We start from the raw sequence: 22646 nt of genomic DNA on the forward strand, positions 1-22646 counted from the left end.
AAGCAATTGTGCAAAATAAAAGGTCTTCATGATAGAATGCTTCATGTCAAATTTTGTCCAATTTTATTGTGCAGTTTTGTAATAAGACTCTAAGTTTATTTATTTTTCATTCTTAGTACTGTAGCTCAAACTGACAACAGCTTGGCATCATCTGTATAAAACTGAAAGGCCTTCATCCCATGCTGGTTTCTTTCAAATCTGGTCAAAGTCTGTTACTGAGAAGTCATTAAATTTAATTTTTAATATTTAGCAAATGCAGCCAAATTTAATGGCACATCAGCATATTTTGTACAGAACTAAAACACCTTCAAGCCAGGTTGCTTACTGTGTAATCTGGTCAAAGTTTCTTCAGCCGTTTTGAGAAGAAGTCTTTCAAACATTTTTCTTTTTTAAGTAATGGTGGCCATATCTGATAATGAATAAACATCATCTGTAAAAATGTGCAAGGATTTAATGCTGGAAGGCTTTCTGCCAAATTTGGTTAAATCTTATTCAGTTGTTGTTGTTGTAGGGATTAACACCATTTTTCAGCACATGATAGGCTATACAAGGCGGCCAGTATTAATGGTGGAGGAAGAACCCGAGAAAACCCCTCGGAAAGAACCACCGACCCACGTGAAGCTACTGGCAGGCTTTCTCACATACCCACATTGGCCAAATCTAAGACTCGAACCCACGCAGACAGAGGTGAGATGGCAGTGATCAGTAACGGAGAGTGCTTTAGACCACTAGGGGCCCCTCTTATTCAGTGGTTTTTAGGGACAAGTTGTTGAAAAGTTTTTCTATTTTTAATTATGGTGGCCATATTTGATGGTGAACTAGCATCATTTTGGACAAATTGTTTGATATAACAGGACCATACCATACGCTCCCTTTGTCCTGTGGCCAGTTGAGCTAAAAGAGAATGTGTCCCAGCAGTTTTGTTAGCTACTTTCCAAAAGACCACAGGAATTATCACAAATTCTGCTTTACTTGCTAAATTTTCTAATGTGAGAGGTGGGAAGCATTACTAGTTTGTTTTTCTGCGATGCACGCCACCACCATCAGCCAGAGATAATTCTGCCCAAGCAATTTCAGAGACAAATGGGATCAACATGGAATGCAATACTGTAAATCACAGTATTTTCAGCTTGCAGTGAATTTAGTCAAATGACACAACATTTTCATGAATGAATGTATACTAATTGTATGAAATGGTAATGTCAATTCCATATTCAGGGGTATTATTTTCTCACTTTTGTTGGCACTAATATCCTTAGTAATGTCTTATATGAGTAAAGGGATTTCTATCATTTTCTCAGATATGTTACTTTGTTTGCTGCTTTTAAATTAGTGTCCTGTAGCAATCATGAAATTTATACAAATTTAAACCCAAAGAAATAAGATTTCACAATATTCAGAATTAATTGCCATGAAAAATTGTTTTGGAAATCTGTTATCCATGTTAAATTTACAAATGTTGCAAAATCATTGAAATTTTGTGACTTACAGTACAAAACCAAGCGTATGGAGGAAAGGCATATAAAAGTGTTGTACTCCCTGTCCCATGTAGGACTTTTAAGGGATAACAAATATCTTACATATTAAAAATTACCTTTTACATGGATTTATAAGTGATTAAACAATCAACTAATAAATGTGTTTAATTTTAACAGTCATTTTTTACTTTTACCATTTTTAACTGCTGGGTCTTAGAAAAGAATGTCATATTCTGAGTACTCTGGGATAATAAAATGAGCTCTTCTAAATAACAAGAACAACAACAGCAACAAAAACAACAACAATAATAATAATAATAATAATAATGTCATATTCTGTGTACTCTAGGATAATAAAATGAGCTCTTCTAAATAACAAGAACAACAACAGCAACAAAAACAAAAACAATAATAATAATAATAATAATAAAAGAATGTCATATTTTTGTGTACTCTGGGATAATAAAATAAGCTCTTCTAACTAATAACAAGTACAACAACACCAACAATAATAATAATAATAATAATAATAATCATAATAATAAAAATAATGACTTTATTTAAAGATAGCAACACAACTGGCTGAAGAAAACTAATCAACCCTCAGGCCTTCATACAAAGGAACATATTTATATAAATGTATAAACAGACACATATACAGTATATAGCAGCTTCCTTTCCTTTCTCTTCTTCACACACTCATTTATAGGTGTGAAACCATAAAGTCAATATACATGTAAAATGTAGTTAGTGCTAAATGATGGGTAATATATATAATTATGCCCAGAGGCATCCATGAATACAAATACAGTTGTTCTTACTCTCATTTTAATTACATCTCTGAAGCTACTGGATATACTGAGTTTGGAAGAAGGAAACATAAAGGGCATAAAACTAAACATAATTTCGTACTAGAAACTTCTTTCTGATAATTCCTTATTTGGTTTTGGAATTTTATATTTGTTTAGTAGACACGGACCACAGGTGCACACTGTTGTGAGATAGCTTATGTTTGATTGTAATATAAAGAAACACTGATACTCAATATCTGATGATTATTAACTTGGCTTCTCTCAAATGCATTCAGTCTTTAATAGGTAATATTTTGAACCTGTCAGCTAAGTTTTTTTCTGTTTTCTGTTTGACCTCATATTAGCATGAATGCTCTTTTGAAGAAGTGCAAGTTTTGAATTACCTCATACTGTATTATAGTAATCAAAGTAGCAATGCATGTAAGTGTTAGTATGATAAAATAGTTTCATGTGCCTTTCTAGGAGAAAATGTCTTATCCTACTGAAAAGCCATGAATGAATAAGCTTTTTTTTTACTGATATATTTTATGTATTTATTCCATCATAGATTATTAGCTACAAAAGCACCAAAAACTCTATCATGGCAGACCATTTGCAAATTTATCTCCTTCCACATACTTTCATAGTTCATCTCATTCATCACTTTCAAGATTTGTTCTTTTTTTTCTTGCTGTGTTAAGATAACTAATATTTTAGTTTTACCAGTATTAACTACTATGACACTGAATGTGCACCAGTTGTTCAGTTTGACTATACAAGAAATTTCAAATTCAAGATTTGCGTTTGGGATATCTAATGTTGTGTCACCTGCATAGAGATCTGTTGATGAAACTGAATCCCTCAATAACACTGGAAGGTCATTAATAAATAATATTAACAGTAATAGACCTAGAATTGAGACTTGTGGGACTCCATATCTAATTGCTCCAGGTTTTGACAGAATATAATTTTTATAAACATGGTGTGCTCTCTTATTTAAGTATGCAGTAAACCGTTGAGCTATGCATCATGACATTGGCAAATTTTCAGTTTGCTAAAAAGGATATCATGATCCACCATGTCAAAAGCTTTCCTGAAATCTACAAGTGCAGATCCTATTATTCTAGCTTGATCAAGAGCTTAAAGCCATTTATCAGAGATCATGGCAGTCTCACATGAATGATTCTGTCTAAAGCCTGATTGGTTAAGTTGCAACAGTGAGTGTCTGGTTAAATAGGACAAGAACAGTTGTGGACTTGTTTTTCAATCAATTATAACAAAATTTGGTAATACTGAAATTGGTCAGAACTTATCTGCATCATCCTTAGAAGCTGATTTTTGAATAGGTATTACTTTTGCAGTTTTCCATATTTTGGGGACAAATGAGGCTGCAATACTTGAATTATGAATGCTATGCTTTCTGAGGCCAATATTTATACGAGTTGTGGATCAATCCGATCTCTGTAGCTTTATTAGTATCAAGTTCAGTGAGACATATTTGAACAAAGTTCTTTGATACACCCATGGGGCTTTGCTGGTGCAGAACCTTTTCAATTAATCCAAGAAGTTTTCTATCAATGGTTCCTTTACCTTTGTGATAATATCGATATAAAACTTATTGAAAACAATTGCAGTATTCATGCCATCAGTGACAACAGTGTCATTTACCAGATATGAGTGAATTTTATTGGTTTGAATTTTGTGTTCCCCCCAATAAGATCACTGAAAACTTTCTAAATACAATTTGAGTTGCTCTATGTGTTTTCAAACATTGATAATATGTTTTCCAGCTTGTTTTTCCCCAAAACTTTATACTGTGTATGGTTTCTCACAGCCTTGAATTGGACTCATCGAATCTAAGCTTTCAGTTTTAAGCCAAGGTTGGATTTCATACTTCACCTGACGTACTTTGTTAGTCCACACCCCCAAAGTTTCATCTACATCATAAAATTTTGGGATTATATTCCATGGAACTTTGTTAAGTTCATCAAGAAACTGTTCTTCATTAAAGGTTTTGAATGATCTATGTCATAATTGTATCAAAAAGTTCATATCAAGAGCAATTTATTAATATTATGACCAAGAAACGTTTCAGTGTGTTTGTTACATGTTAAGGCTAGAATAGACAGCAACACAAGAAAGAGTGAAAACAACAAGCTTTGAAAAATTTAACAAATTATTTATTTTCCTGGACAAATACTGTAAAAATGAAGAAAAAAAAAGAACTTATGGTATTAAGAATCAAATCCAAAAATAATCCAAGAATAATCCACTAATAAAATTTTAGAAGTCCTAATAAAATGTTCTAATGATTTCAAGTTCAAGTCCCGAAGAAGAATCTAAGATGGAAGTCGATGATATTTGCTGTATCCTGCATACAGTTCCTTGCAGAAACACAAGAAATAACAAGAAACACAAGAAATAAACTCCAGTTTTGGAAATTTGAATACAATTTTAAAGAAATGTCTTTGTTCAAGAATTCTGCATGAGCACTCAAAATATTTCCAGAGAAACAAATTGATCTTTTAGAATCCAAATAATTTGAATAAACATTAAAATGTAATTCCCAAAATGACACAACAAAAGAAACACCTTTACGTCCCAGTGTTTAGAAGCCCAACTGAGATTATTTCTCTAAAACAATGGTTTAAAGCTTGAATATTGCACAAAACAAATGCCCGGATAAGGGTCACGTGATCATGTTTACATCACATACTTTCAGCATGGCCCTGACAAGAACCAATCATTTTACCCTGAGAATAAAATGTTTAAAAAGTTGTTTACTTCACTATAAACTATTTACAAGCCTAGGGTCATGTATTCAACACAGCCTTAATCTCAGCCTATTATTCCCACAATAAAAATAAATATATAAAAAAAACTTGTTCAGTGATTGTTACTAATTTTGAATTAAGGTCGAGAAAAAGTATAAAGTTTCTAGTAAACAGAACTATATTATTTTGACATAACGAAATTTTTTAAAAATTTTTTAAAACTTTCAAACAATTAAATCAGATATAAATTAAATCAAATATACATAACAGTCCCTCACTTCTTTAATGAAATATAATCCTTGCATAAACCTTTGCATTTATTTCTAAAAATATTTTCTTTCATAAATTCAGCAAAGAAGTAACATTTATGCATTATTTTAGCAACAACAATCCTGCGACCACAGAGTTTTTACATGAACTTCAATTCTGGAATCTAACTTTTTTTACTTGAAATTTCTTTTAGCAAAATAATTTATATTGGCCATGTGTATAATTTATTATACAGATATTTTTTAATATATTCATATTATGGTGTATGTTCATACAGTATTTATACTGTTAAAATAGTGTTCATACTGTTAAAATGGTGTTCATACTGTTGAAATACTGTGTTCATATTTGAATACTATAAGATTTTGATATAAACATAAGGCTCATTTTCTAAATTAGTTTAGTCATATGCACCCCTGTTTTTTTTAAAAATGCACTTATTGACAGAAATGAATCACACAAAGATTACCTATTGAGCTTTCAAATATTCTTGCTGATAACAAGATTATCTATTAAGCTTTCAATATTTTTGCTGATAACAAGATTATCTATTAAGCTTTCAATATTTCTGCCAATAACAAGATTATCTATTAAGCTTTCAATATTTTTACTATTAACAAGATCTATTAAGTTTTAACATTTTTGCTGTTAACAAGATTATCTATTAAGCTTAATTTTTTGCTTATTAAGAAGATTTTGTATTTACATACAAATGGAAAAAACATCAAGGAAATGGCAAAAAAGAGTGATTCGGAAAACATTTCTTCTGTTCAACAACTAACAGGGTGCAAAATAATAGAGTAAATGTCATGTTATATAAAAATTGTTTTGCGTACTTTTGATAGAAAATTTGGGGAAGGCATGTGTGTGTGTGTGTTTCACATATGCTTGTACTTTGTGCTTATTTTCATAGATGCAATTATTATCCAAACTTTATGGTAACTGTGACCAAATTTAACCTCAATACAATGTACTTAAATATGTATATGGCATACTAAGGCCATACTTATCATTTGACACACTCTACACTAATATGTGATGCTGCATATATAATATAACTACCACCTTTTAAAACTGTATGAATTTGCTTCTTTGATATTTCAGCCAGCATGATAATACAAAGTCCTAAATAGGTAAGATAAAAATACAAATTTAATTTGCAAACAATATTCAACACTGATATAGCGGAACAAACAAAGCTGATATGTTAAGTTCTTGCACAATATGCAGATATGTATGAGCTAGCCATGAATGACAAACTTTTTTATCTTCATCAACTCCAGGTATATTCTGTCAGGCTCATGAATTATTCAGAAGCTGTGGTAGCTCAGGGGGAAGAGTGTCAGACTAATAATCCAAGGATCACAGGTTTGATACCAGCCCAAGTAAGTTACTCAGTGTCTACTAGGGAAAGGCACTTAGTTCCAATTTCCTCAACATAGTACTGAGACAAATGTCTTACATGGGTACGTGGGAAAGCCTGCCAGTAGTTTCTCATGGGTCGGTGGTTCTTCCCTGGGTTTTTCAGGGTTCTTCCTCCACCATTTTTATAGGCCGCCATGTATAGCCTATCTTGTGCTGAGAAATGGCGTTAAACCCTAGAACAACAACAACAAATGTCTTAAAACTGCCACTGAATGCAAGGAAGCAACCAATATTATGAATTATTTTTTAAACTATTCAAGTGATTTGATATGATCAGGTAAACACTTCTCAGAAAATTAAAAATTGCCTTGTTACTACTTGGAGCTGCTATAATGAGATAAGGGAAAAGAACAGCCAATCAGGCTTGTTCCTCCAAAGATACTATGGTTATGTAATATTACCATCTCTGTGTATCCCGACAACCACATTTTATTATCTCTTTAAATAAAGAGCATGTTTGCTATGAACGATCTGATTGGCTAATCAGTTTTATAAATTGTCTTATGATTAATTAGGTAAACTAAGGCTTTGTTGGACAATGTTCCATGTGTAAGTAACATAGAGAACCAGAGTTTGTCAGTTCTGTATTGACGAGATTCAGAAAGAACATAAAAGTGGTTTATAATAAACTCCGTTAAAAGAGCTACCCAGTTACTGGTATACTGTGCTGCATAACTCTTATTTACTCATAAACCTGAACAGGTGCAAATTTAATGTGAGAATCACTATATGAAAGGAAGTAGTTTTAGCGTTCTTAAGTTTTAGCGACAGTGGCCATAATTAATGGCAGATCAGCAGCATCTGAAAATTCATCATGCAAGAGAGCTTGGTGTCAAAGTTTGTTTGAATTCGGTCTTATGACGGTAGAGAAGAAATTGCTTCAAACAAAAATTCTGTAATGGTGGCCATATCTCAGGATATATGTGTATCATTTCTAACCAGAGTGCAATCAACAATTTCACAGCTCACCTCCACAAAGCTTTTAGGTGACTTCAGCTGCCTGTATACATTATCATCCAAAAAATAAATTCAGACTAAAGAACTCTTGACAACAAAGAGTTAACCCCTTTTCTAATTAATCTACATTTAGACTATACCATTTGATCATCACTGTATAACCAGTATTGTGCTGATATACTGTAAACCATATATATATATATATATATATATACACACACACACACAAACACACAGGGATTTGCACATTTTTCTAAAAGGCCAGGCAAGCTGACTGGAAAAGTGAAAACTGAGCTTTCCAAAAAAATGGTCAGGTAGAAAATGGCTTCAAAATGGCTAAATTTTTAAGAGACAGAGAGAAATGAGAGGGAAAAAAAATGTAAATGACCAAAAAACAGAGCTGCATTAATTTAATATTAACAATGTTTTCAAACATAACATTATTCTTTATCTTTACAATTAAAGTTCAAATGATCATGCAGATTTAATTAAGCATCCAGAAGGAAAACAAGGTAAAATTGAAATTGTCAATGATTTCGCTGTCATGTATCCGGGGTGTGGGGTGTGCTATGTCTGCTCACATATCTACCTCCACTTAACACATTAACTCCTAGCAACAACTTTATGGGGCAGGAGGTAGTAGCAAACTGGTATGAACTGCAAACAGACAGATGAGCCTTTGCAAAAAGTAGGATAAGATAGGCATTTGGAATAAAGAGTGGTCTCCATACCAAAATAATGGCTCCGTTTAGCAAAAAAAAATAATCCAACTTTTACCCTTCTGCTCATGCGCGAGTCAAATAGGCAATGAAAAACGATGTTTCTAACACAACTAGGCAGTATGTTATTGAAAGATGACTGGGAATTTGGTGTTCTCGAGTCTATTCAGAAATAGTTTTCAAAATGTGTTTCCGACTTGATTTTCAGTTTGGGGATATTTCCTGAAGTGGCTACAGAACATTAATTCATTTGCTGAGTCATGTTCTAGCCATGGTTACTCATTAATTCACAATGACTGAAACTTTCTTGCAATTTAGTAGTATCATTAGAGCTAAAAACTTCATCAACTTTCTTTTTCTTGCATAAATAAGACAGCAGACTTATTTCATCATCTACATCAAGAATAGTGAAAGCTCAACTCTTTGTAATGATTACTGAGAACACTTATTTTTATCCATTTAATTGCTTACCAAGCAGTATTTACTTATCAGTCTCGTGTTAATTACTTCATAAACAACAGATCATAAACAACACGTGTGGGTGTTACATTTTTGGTTCATCAATCAAGCTTTATATGAAATCCCGGCATTTAATCATTAGTGACAAGTGCCTTTTATTTCACACACACCTGTCAGTGAAATCTGATAAGTTATACTATTAACAATTAATGCCTTACTCACCTAAAGATGGCGAAATGCATCAAAATGATCTTTACACTTGGCCAGCTAATACACTGTCTGAGGCTAGGTTAGGGACCTGAATGTCAGCTAATCATGGTGATGTACAGATATAATTAAAATGAAACTGGTCCGTTTCAATAGTTACTTGAAAAATTTAAGCATGCCTGAGCCGAATTTGAGCCTGTACTAGGAATCGGGCAAGTTGATTTGTAAATCCCTGTGTGCATGGATGTGTATATATATATATATATATATATATATATATATATATATATATATATACACACACACACATATATATATATATATATATATATATATATATATATATATATATATATAATTTTTTAAAATAAATATATATATATATATATAATTTTTTAAAATAAAAATATATATATATACACACACTAGGGGTGAAACGATTCATCGATACATTGATACTTTTGCTGAAACAATACACATATCGATACAAGAGCTGGAGAATCAATACAAAACAATACTTACTGTATACGTTATTTTAGTCTTCACCAGTCAAGAATAATTATTATTAGTTACTTTGTTATTCTGAAATATTATAATCCATCTGAAACAGCAATGACAGTCACAGGCACTCATGTTTATTAATAAAAACGAAAAAGATTATTTGAGAATACCCACTCACTGTCTACAAGGTAACACAAAGTGACATGGTTCATAATCTGTTTCCCCCCCACCATTTTATGCTAATTATCTTAACCCAGAAGTATGTTCAGCATATACTGTACATTCCAAATGCGTTCCCCATGTTTAATGAAGTACTTTACTCCTCATTTAATAACCACTTTCACATGAAGTTTCTAATTTGAATTTTATCTTGACTCCTTTGGTCGATTTGAAAGCTACTCTACCGATGTGTTGCAAGCTGAAAAGTGTTACACTGAATTCTCATTTGTTGTTATTGCTTGTTCTGCTCCAGGTTAAATCATAACAACCAATCAGAAATCAATGTAGCTTATTCTCTGCATGACAAACAGGAAGTATTGGCAGAGCAACTGAGAGTCTTTGCGGGAAAGTCACTAGATATGTCACGCATTTAAGGGGAGATGCTGTCAGGGTGTGCCATTATATGAATCATGCAAAATTTGTATGAATTTGCATGCTTGGAGAACAGTGAAATGCGAAAACTCCTGAAAATCCCACATATGAAAATGTGCTAAGCAAAGAATACAATTTTTATTTAACTGTTCTTGTGGAGACATCTGTTTTTCAAATAGCAAATGTTCCACATCTGGGTTCTCAAGTCGACATGAATGGTTGTGAACCTAAATCTGATTAGAACAACGTGCCCAGGAATAAAAATTACGGCATAGTTTGAACCATTCATGAAGAAAGTTTTACATTTGAGTGTTTAAAATACAGGCTATCTAGAAAACCCAAAATGTCAGAATCCCAGCATGGTTCATTACGATTTTGTTGGTATTCAACCTTATACCCATGCCTGGATTTGTTCTAGATGAGATTTTCTTTGCACAAGGAAAATGCATTATTTCTTCTGTTTTGAAGATAACATCATAATGTCTTCCAAGTGTAACTGAGACACGAAATTGGTAATAATATGTTTTCAAATCATTCATGTTGTACAAAAAAAGGGAGTTAAATTTATCCAAAATTAAATGACCTAAAAATCTGGATAAAACTCACTGCAACCAACAGGTAGTCTATTTGAAAGTATTGTAAATTTCTTCTCATCAGTGAGAATTGCATATAAATATATGATAACTATATGTCTATATATAGTCTGCATACTGGAAATAAAACCAAGAATGTCAACATACATAAAAGGGCACCACCTACCTTCCAAAGATGGAAAGATCATCAAGTTCATATGTGTATCGATAAGTATCATATCAGAGGCTGTGTATCATGAATTGTATTGATACACAGCACAGGTGTATCATTTCACCCCTAATACACACACACACACAGACACTCAAATTATATAAAAGAAAAATGAAAAATAAACAGTAAAAGAATCAGATTTTTTTCTATTATATAGAAGCAGAGGTACTATAATGAGGTCATAAAAACAGGAGTATCATTTTTTAAAATAAAAAAATCATTGTTTCTTAAATCGACTTTAGATGATATTATCACTGTCTACCTCTGGAAGACAGATTGTACTACATGAAAGTCACAGACTTTTTAGCATCCCTGAGTGACAGCCAGCAGTGTCAATATCAGTAGTTATCTTGATAAGCCACTATATATGAGGTATCACATGACAAGTATGCAGCCAATGTGACAGATATATTGGATAAGATCTGGGCCATTTTCATTAGGGCAAACAAGACACCATCAGAAGACTTCTGGTGAAAACCCAATATTCATATGATTCATTCAGGAGAATTAATGACAAGATTTTCCAATCAGCATCATTTTCATTCAGGACCATCTAGATATAATAATTAGCCTTCAGGTGAAAACTCCATCTTAATATAGCTTTGCTTTAGGAGAAGTTGCATTAACAACATTCTCAAGATGGCTGCCATGGTGGCCATACTGGAGGTCAGATCAGCACCTTTTTCATCTAGTATTGGATGTCAGATGAAGACCAATTTCATTTACAATGTAGTATCAACTAGATATCATAAGAAGACTTCTGCTGAAAGCCCAATGTTGATATGACTTTCCATCCAAGAGGCTTAGCTGTAAGACTTTTGAAATGACCACTGTGGTGGCCATACTGGCTATTAATTGGCACAATTTTTATTTCAGATGAACTGGCATCATATGAAGTTTTCCTGTGAAAATCCCATGTGAAAGGTTTTGTCCCTCTATGTCATACACTGCTAATTTTATTGTGTGGAAACTAAATTAGTTCCTTCAGTCACAGTGACCTTGACTTTTGAACTTTTGACCCCAAAATCAGTTAGATTCTTCCTAAAGCAACATGCAAGCCATTCACAAAGTTTAATAACAGCTGATAGTGTGAAACTCAGGTTACTGTGTGACCTTGACCTTTTACCTTTGCCCAAAATTGATAGACTTCTTTAACCAGAGTGCAGGCAATTCAAAATGTCTGGTAACTGTAAAAGGTGGAAAACTCAAGTTATTGTGCAGAAACAATTTTTTTTCTTTCAGTTACAGTGGCTTAAATCTTTGAGCTTTTGACCTAAAAACTGATATACTTTTATCTTAAACCAAATTCAAGCAATCAAGCAATTCACAATTTTTTGTTGCAGATGGTGGAGAACACAATCCTTTCAGTCACACTGACCGTGATCTTTGAGTTTCTTACTCCAAAATTAATTTGTATCATCCTCAGCCAATGTGCAAGCCATCCATAATGTTTGACAACTTCACATGATAGAGAACTTGAGTTACTATGCAGAAAATAAATTGGTAACAGGCTGATGAACAATATAAGATACTCCACCATAAGGTGGGGTATCAAAAGGAAAAATTAACCCAACTGTTCATTTATTTCTTTTCATGATTATTTACAACCTACTCAAGCAAATCGTTTTCTTCCCAGTTACCCTAATCTCAAATAATACAGAATGCATTGGGCTGTCTATTTTTGAATGGTTGTAATGGATGACATATTAATATTATTATTATTATTATTATTATTATTATTATTGCTGCATAACAGTCTCAAGTCCAAATCAAACAAGTGATTAAAAAATTACAGATTTTACAATAACAAAAATATACTGCAAATCAAATTTTTATTAACCTTGACTGTCCTCGTTTGTTGTTAATGACATCAATTTTCATTATATATATATATATATATATATATATATATATATATACATATATACATATATATATATATATATATATATATATATATATATATATATATATATATATATATATATATAACTGTGTGTTTGATAACTGAGAACATAAAACAGCAATTGTGTAATAATTAAGGCAAAAAGCAAATGAAAAGAAGATGATCCCAAACATAAAAAGAGTGCCCACATTTCCAACCTTGAAGTAATTTTGAGATTCATCATTAGTTGGATCAGAATCCGCATTGCTCAATCCACTTTCATCCTGGAAGAACAAACATGCAATACACAGCTAAACACAGAAAGCTCTAGATTTTATACTACTGTATTTCTCTGATGATAAGGCCATGCTAAATGATAAGCCTGTTACCAGCTATTAGAAAATATGTTAACAAAGTTTTGACCTAAAAATGTTTTGGCTAATGTTTAGCCCATACCACAATTTGCATTCCATTGATGAGGCTGTGACTTGTGGGCTTACCATGGGAGATATGAAATGTACATGGTCCATGGTCTCATCATATTTCAAAGGCTGGAACCTGTGGATTTATCATAGGATATGTCCTGTATATGGTCCATGGTCTAAAGATGGACCACATTTACTAGACTGGGCCCTCTAGGAGTATCATGGGAGATGTACTGTACATGGCCCATGGAATCATCACATTTATTAGGCTGGGTCCTGTGGGCATATCATGGGAGATGTACTGTACATGGCACATGGAATCATCACATTTACTAGGCAGGGCCCTCTGGGAGTATCATGGGAGATGTACCGTACATGGCCCATGGAATCATCACATTTACTAGGCTGGGCCCTGTGGGCATATCATGGGGGAAGTACTGCACATGGTCCATGGATTCATCACATTTACTAGACTGGGCCCTGTGGGTATATCATGGGGGAAGTACTGTACATTGTCCATGGAATCATCACATTTACTAGGTTGGGCCTTGTTGGAGTATCATGGGAAATGTACTGTACATATTTTGGACTAAGAGCTAAAAGAATTGTTACAAAGTTTCTCTATTTGGGTCTTTCATCCATATTTCATGGCACATCATTATTTTTCCAATATATTAAAGGCCTCTATGCTAATATGTGATGTGTAAAAACTGCAAGTTTTGCTCATTTGTATATTTTTCAAACAAATGTGTAAATGTTCTCCTAATTGTACTAAATGCAGTCAGATTTGCTGGCAGAACACCATATAAATCTGAAAGGCATTCAAGCTTGCATACTTTCTGTCATATCAAGTCAAAGTCTGTTAAGTTGTGTTTCAGAAGCTGATATTTTTTTGGGGGGGGTTTCTTCTTCATTTTGATTAACAGCTGATTGATGGCAACATGGCATAATTTGTATATACTTATAAGCCCTTTATCCTTTTTGTATAAAAAAAACAAAATCTACAAAGACGTTTTTACCAATAGTGGCCATATCTAATGGTAAATTGGCATCATTTACACAAATCTTAAAGCCCTTATTACCAGTATGCTTTCTGGCAAATCAATTTCTGATGTGCAGTTTCTGTTCGTAATGGCAGCCATATTTGATGCTGGATTGGCAATAACTGTATCAGCCTGAAAGCCCTTTCTGCCAAGATATTTTCAGTGAAATCATCAATTTGATCAATTTCTGTTCAGTATTTCTAGAAAAAAAATCATCTGAATGTTCTTCTATATTAAGTAATGGTGGCCATAATCTGAAAATCTAAATAGGGTCAAATTATGTTAAGTATTTTTGGGTGAAAGTGATTTAAAGATTCTTTCTACTTTTAGTAATGGTAACTCTATTTGATTGTGGACTGCCATCATTTGAACAAATTGAAAAGACTTCTATGTCAGAATGCTTTCTGTCAAAGTTCTGTTGAGACATGTTTTAGAAGAAGGCCCATACCTTAAACTCACTTGGCAAAATGGCAATGGTGAGTTAATAATCAATGTAAGAGTTTACACCAAGACATGGAAATACTACCACATTCTCAGGGTTTTATTAAATATGTATGTGTTCTATTCAGCAAAATCACACAGAAGGTACAACATAACCCCTTCACTGGGATTTCCTTGTCTCTCAATGTGAAACCCCAAACTGATTTTTTTATTCTCCAAACTTTCTGCAAAGGAGACAAAATCATCTTAAATTTTTCTATGAAGCTAAAAGCTGCAGATTTATAAGAACCACATTAACTATAATTAGAATGACAATGGATACGTAGAAGCATCATGCAGCAATGACTAACTCGTGCAAAAGTTCCAGAATATGTCTTAATATGTAAGATGAACATGCAAGCTCTTTTCAGATTTTTTCAAAAGTATGCAAATTAACATGTACTAGTTCTAAAATCAGGAATTATTTGCACCGGCCATATCATTCAGTCAAATATACAACATGTCCAGCTTTCTGATAAAATTTATTAGAGATACTTCCTTTCTTTATTTATATGTACATAATCAAAAGCAAAAACCTTAAAAACTGTTATAACATCTTAAATAACTGCTACTGCTGTAACTGTATAGAACAAAATGGCATGGAAGGAATTATGCATACATAACTTGACATGTCACACTAAAAACAAGTTTCTTTATTTCTGAAACCCCCGACATCTGCCATGTTTTTAAAAACACATTTTTTAATAATGTTCACCAAAAAAAACAAAGGTGACCACCTCATTGTATGCCCTTTACATGGAACATGTATAAACAGTAAACAGTACTACTTTGTGCTCATGTAAAATTATCCTCGAGGCAGTTTATACATTTAATTGTAATAGAGGCATATGAAAGGTTAGATGGTCAGGTATAAACAACACCATTTCACATATTACTTAATGTGTGTGTGTGTGATTTGGATTTTTAACATAGCTTTAACAATTTGTTCAGTCATATCACTACGATGTCTGCAATGTGGCAGCTTATAGTGATGTCTAGCACTGGGGCATCATGCCAACCAGTCACATTATCCTGACACCAGGTCAACCAGTCCTAACACTAACCTCTTAATGCTGAGCACCAAGTGAGGCAGCTGCAAGTACCATTTTTATAAGTCTTTGGTATGACTCAGCCAGGGATTGAACCCATGACCTCCCACATCCGAGGCGGACACTCTAACCTCTAGGCCACCAGAGCGGTACATATTACTTATTTAGCTGACAATAACTAGGGTGATTTGTAAAGTCCTTTGAAGACTGTGATGTGGGAACCCATTTAGCTCATTTGCACAGGGAAAGTTCACAAAGTGGAAGAACCCAATTCAGTTTAAGATAGTTAAATCAAAGCTATGCATGTTCAAAAATAACAGTTATTACACATCACTACCTTGAATGAGAATGTTTACGCCATCTTTATTACAGATTACTTTCAAGTTCATGAACAGTGGCAACATTTCTTTAAAGCTAGATTTTACTCCTCAACTAAAGCAAAACATGATAATTTTGGTAGTCAGAGTGATTCATTCTTGAAGGCATAATGTCAAAATCCAGATATGATTTAGGAAACAATGAGCCATCAGCGAAGCAAGCAAACTTCAATAAAACTAAATTTCAGAAATCCTGGTTGTCTGAATTTGACTTTGTAAAGTACAGCAACAAGGGAGTGCATTTCATTCATTACTCAAAATACTGCAAACATATTATTGACATTAGCCATTCTTGAGTGTACAACATCTGTCAACATGGCAGTACATAACATTTGGACAAGCCAGGACATGCTAGATTTGTTTAATGTCAGTGTGGTGATTATGTGAATGTTTTGTACATATATGGATGTGTGAGCTGGTGATATTTGACAATGCTACGTCTACCAAACTTCTTTTTGTTTGTAAGTGTAAATGCGTTAAAATCAACAGTAATTACTGCTATCTTTCATATACAACTGTACTGTAATGCACATTGTTATATTCTCCTTAAGAGGGCCTCAAAGGAGAACAGTCCTTGAATAAATGAGTCGCCCTCTATATATAAAGTATTATTATTATTATTATTTTTATTATTATTATTATTACTGCAAAATGCTTTAAAGAAAACATGTTACAATATTTTCTTTAATACAGACTGAATTTCTTGTCATTTTCTAAAAGCTTATAAGAGGGTCATGTGCACTGCTCCCCCCCTCGAACTTCAAATCACTTTTTAAGTCTAAAAAAAGAAGAAATAACAACACTGTCTGGGATTATGGCAGGTACGTTCATAAAGTGAATACCGTATAAACTCACTTATAGGAAACTGACAATTGCACAGACCCAGATCTACCATCATATAATTCACTGGCAGATCAGGGTCTGTGCAGTTTGTTAGGAGTAATCAATAGAACAAACAACATAGACCTTGATCTGCAGATGCATTATGCAACAGCAGATCAGGATCTTTTTTGTTTGCATTTCACTTGATTACAATCAAGTAAATATGGTAAGTGGAAAAACAGGCAGAAACAAAAACAGTGTCAAAATGTAAAAATCTGATCATCAAATATAGTTCAAAACAATCATAATCATAATTTCCTCCATGTATGAAATGTGTACTTACTTTAAGCAGCCTTTGAGGATGCAGGGGATTATCATCCTCTTCATCAAGGGCAGGTAACTCTGTCATCCTTTGCCCTGAAAAATGGAATATGGTTCAATCTAATCACATCAACATGAAGATCATTGTGGCTGTGGAACTTTCAATTGTACTGATTTCACCAATTACAAAACAAAATATATGTTCAAATGAAAAATGGTACTATGTACTTTAAGTTGTCATATTCTGGTCTTCGTAAATATCGTCTGACTCCCATTTCTTAGCCTCACTGTCATATGCAGATGCTTATTCAGAGGGTGAGCTTGAGCTTTGTAAGTAATACTTTGATCATACAGCTTGTGAAATCTTTTAATGATTGCAACTGAGCACATGTTAGTTGTGTGGCAAGATGAAATAACCGCCTTTTGTTATTTGCCATTGTACCACGCTCGCGGTACAATCAAAGGGTTGTCATGTGGGAAAATGAGCTATGGGATTATGGTCAATTACTTAATGGAAGAGTCAGACCACTGCTTGGTACTGAAAAAGTACAGTTATTCGCAGCTCAGTCAAAAGGGATTGTCAACTTGATAATAAAGTGAGTGCTGCATTAATAACCACTGGCAGAAAACTTGTCTAAAGTAAATGGGTACCCTATGGTTCATTTTAATACCTGGGTTATTATTAATGAGTAGGTACCCAAGTACCCAGATACCCATTGGCATCTTTATTGACAAGTCTGATATGTCAGGTTTCTAATAATATTTCAGGAAGAGAGAGAGTGTCTGTGTGTGTGTGTGATTTGGATTTTTAATGTAGCTTTAACAATTTTTCAGTCATATCGCTACGATGTCTGCAGTATGGCAGCTTATAGCGATGTCTAGCACTGGGGCATCATGCCACCCAGCCACATTATCCAGACACCAGGCCAACCAGTCCTGACACTAACCTCTTAATGCTCAGTGCCAAGTGAGGCAGCTGTTAGTACCATTTTTATAAGTCTTTGGTATGACCTGGCCGGGGATTGAACCCACGACCTCCCGCATCTGAGGCAGACGCTCTAACAACTAGGCCACCAGCGCGGTCTCAGGAAGAGAGAGTCTTTGCTCCAAATATCTCTTTTGAATGTCGTGGCTTGAGGTACCTTATCTGAAAAAGTAACACCAGTAAACAGTAACAGCCTAAGCAAATGCTGTGCTCACAGGGGGCCCCATGCATTTACATGGGGGGGGGGTATGTGATCACAGCATTTGGAAATAAACTGTCAAACAAGTTTTATATGATACTGAACTTAAAATTTTCTTCCATCACTTTAAAATTACTTTCTCTCTATAGATATATTTTTTAAAATTAATAACGCGCATGGCCCCTTTTAGTGTGGGCCTGGACCAAATTAGCCCAATTAGCCATGCTAGTGAACACCATTTATGTACTGTGTAGCATAAGATATCAGTATTGACGGCAGAAGCTTGCATGGTGGATTTCAGCAATCATGAATAGTGTCCCTGTAAACTGCCCAAAAAGGGGAATAGAAACTAACAAACCAAGAAACCATTTGGTTTCATTATTCTTAATACTGTTTGTCCTATCAAAATATCTAAAAGAGTGAATGTACAAAGATGTCTGTATGATGCACAAGCCGCCAAGTGAATTTCACCCAAATGATTATCTGCACATGATTGCTTAAGATCACACGTTATAAAGATAACTCTGTTCTTATATACATGTAACTTCTTAAGACCTAAGAAATTAAGGGTTTGTTCTCTTTGGTTAAAAGCATGCCGGAAGAAAAACCAATGTGTATGAGGGAAACTTCAAGGAAAGTTTACAAACTGGTGAAAGCACTTTAAGTATCTTAGCACAATATAAACATCTGAGGTGACCACATTCCTGGGTAAGTTAAATCTCTAGTATGTCAGTTGCCAAGTACTACATTAGGACACCTTAAGGCCTGCCACTCATGTTATTTGTGAGAAAAAGGTCCATAACTGGGGATGTGAGGAGAATGAAGATATTGATCATTGTCCCCTAAACTTTTTGCATTTGAATACCAGGAGACCTATTATGGTCTGAAATGTTTAACCCAATTTCTGGATTTACATTCAGCACTATAATACATTTCTTGGATGCATGAACTGCACCTGGCAAATGTACAATCACTGGGGCTGACAGACCGGTGACAACACTGACTAAAATGCATTGAAGAGGTACATCTTTGATGTTTTCTGCAAAGAGACCTTCTAATTCATCCCCCAGTAGCATCCAATTGAGTGGGTAATCATCATTGTTGGGGGAGGGATCCCCCATCACCAATATGAACTTGGGACTTCTGAGATGATACAGTTCTAATGACAATGTCCAACGTCTGGGTAATGAACCATACCTAACTTCAGGTCATGAACCACATCAACACAGACATAGCTGCAAACAAGGGCTCCAATAACATGCTCAACTTTGTGGTCATGAACCATCTCCAATACCGTGCCTGACCTTGGCAACACTATATATAGCTGCAGTGTTTATTACAAGAACAAAACCTTTTGTTCATTTGTAACCCTGCCATGATCAGCCCAAGTTTTGTTGCAAAAAATCAATTTGCAACAGGAGTCAGGTTTTTATGTGTGCATGCAGCACATCATTCCTAGTCCAGTTATCATTTACACAAGTCTTGAAATGTGACTGGACACCCTGAACTAATGAAAAAACCATAAAAACTTTTGTTAGCTAAAACTATGAACTGACCATTACTTTGAACTTGCATAATGACCTGTCACATGAACTATGTTGTTGTTGTATGGTTTAATACCATTTTTCAGCACACAATAGGCTATACATGGCGGCCAGTATTAATGGTGGAGGAAGAACCCGGAAAGAACCACTGACCCACGAGAAGCTATCGGCAAGCTTTCTCACATACCCACATTGGCCAAATCCAAGACTTGAACCCACACAGACTGAGGTGAGGTGGCAGTGATCCATAATAGTGAGTGCTTTAGACCATTCGGCTACTCAGGGCCCCCTCCCACATGAACTGTGCATCACTTCGTGGAGTCTTTGAGGGTACTACAAGTTCAATGAAAATTCCATTAAAACTTAAACAGCCTTGCACAAAGTTTACTCACTGCTCTCGTCAATGCTAAAGAGAACAAGAAAACAGTCTGGAGAATAAAGTTCTGAAAAGAAGCTTCACCAATAGGTTCACAGGAGATTTTAGAAACCAAAAGACTCATAAACCATTCCATTTAGGCATTAGTGAGCAAGACGCCAGCCTTTGCTTCTTGATATATCTGATCAGGTCTACATGTTCACACCAATGGCTAGGTCCTTCTGTGTATGTGTGTGTGTGTGTGTGTGTGTGTGTGTGTGTGTGATAGAGATTTGGATTTTTAACATAGCTTCAACCATTTTTCAGTCATACTGCTACGATGTCTGCAGTGTGGCAGTCTATAGTGATGTCTAGCACTGGGGCATCATACAGCAAACACACAGCATGATGTCCCACCCAGTCACATTATCCAGACACCAGGCTGACCAGTCCTAACACTAACCTCTTAATGCTGAGCACATAGTGAGGCAGCTGTTAGTACCATTTTTCTAAGTCCCTGGTTTGATTTGGCCAGGGTTCAAACTTGTGACCTCTCACATCTGAGATGGATGCTCTAACCACTAAGCCACTAGCTAGATCCTTCTAAAATTTTAGTGTATTGGGTCAGGGCTGCACTGTAGCCCTTGAAAAAAGAAGCCAAGCATTGTCTCTCTTCAGAAAAGGAAGAGAATATATTATCCATTGCACTGATTTCTGAGTTGCTGATGTCAAGAGCAGATTCCTCCCTAGACCACTGAATAATTAGCACTTTCAGCTCCTGATGAGCATCCAACCCAGAATCTGATGTGTCTGCAAACATATATGAGTCGGGTTTTGGGTGCATGTCAAGATGATGTAAGTACATAAATGTGATTGTATCATTCCTATTTTCTACCGATCTTTATCAACCAGAATTTGTATAGTATGTAAAACATGTCTGTGATGAATCCTAACAGAATTTGCCAAAAAGGTCAAATCTTCGTATAATTAAAAGCATTTCTGTGTCTTGTAGGCAAAAGAATGTTTCCTGTTAGCCAGCTACCCCTGATTCTCACTGATGACCCTAGCACCCCACCCCCATTGTAATATTTTTTAAAAAAAATCACATTATATATAAGGTGTATAAAAAAATACCTGCCTACCCTATTTTAAAAGCAGTGCAATGGGAAACACAGATGGGGCCTTGTTGACGTAGTATATTTTGTGTAGTGTTTGGAACGACATACTCAGGGTATGATAACTATGGCATCATTATTTTAATTCCCAAATATAACAAGAAATTTTGAACTGATGTGATTGCAATCAAAATGTAACTGTAAACTGATCAGATTCATTTGGTTCACTCTTCTAGAATTTGTAAACAAAACAACAAAACAAACATTTTATGATTTTGTCTGAAAATATTTTGTTAAATTTATTACTGAGTCAGTTTTAAAATAAACCAGCATATTACTCTAGAAAAGTATACCTAAGCAGAAAAATAAATATCATACTACATGGATAAAATAAACACACAACTTTATTAATTTAACCCAAGAGCATAATGATTACTGACACTAGATATCTACTACATATTTAACAAAATAAAGCAATGAATGAGTCACTACTATGCCTAAAATGGTTTTACATATATATCTACATACAGTAATTATGGACATATATTACGGATATTATTTAATCCAAACAAAGCAGCACTCCCACTCACTTTTGAATCTGGGGTTAGATGCATCCCCTACAGGTCAAAAGTTAGGATAAATCAATACAGTGCATATCAAAGGATTCAGTGGTCTGAACATAAAATTGATACTAAACAACAGTGTAAGATACATGTGTCAATTAACATGTAATATTTATTTCTGACTAGGGCACAGTGGTCTAGAGAACTTGCCATTTACCAATCACTGCCATCTCACCTCTGTCAATATGTAGATTCAAGTCTTGGCCAGTGTGGGTATGTAAGAAAGCTTGCCATTTGCTTCCAGTGAGATGATGGTTCTTCCTGGCTTTTCCCAGGTTCTTCCTCTACCAGCTAAAACTGGCAATTGTGAATAGCCTATCATGTGCCTGAAAAATGACATTAAACCCACAACAACAACAACAACGTCCTCTATGACAGAAAATATATTCCTTAACAGTTACTTAAGATCAAATATTTTTGCTTTATTCCTGACCTTGACCATAATGA

The 22646-nt window shown here is 34.4% G+C and overlaps 1 protein-coding gene across 1 annotated transcript in view; it reads right to left on the bottom strand.

The window, feature by feature from the left end:
* The window catches only part of LOC149803800 (uncharacterized), a 94738-nt gene that overhangs the window by 59223 nt on the left and 12869 nt on the right, over positions 1-22646 (bottom strand). Inside the window, exon 4 of the mRNA XM_089953610.1 lies at positions 17401-17474. Within this exon, the coding sequence (XP_089809736.1) occupies positions 17401-17474 (74 nt within the window). The remainder of the gene's footprint in view (positions 1-17400; positions 17475-22646) is intronic.

Source organism: Sinohyriopsis cumingii, chromosome 3 (genome assembly GCF_028554795.1).
Source record: "Sinohyriopsis cumingii isolate HCF-2022 chromosome 3, ASM2855479v2, whole genome shotgun sequence".
In the NCBI taxonomy this organism is placed as follows: Eukaryota; Metazoa; Mollusca; class Bivalvia; order Unionida; family Unionidae; genus Sinohyriopsis; species Sinohyriopsis cumingii.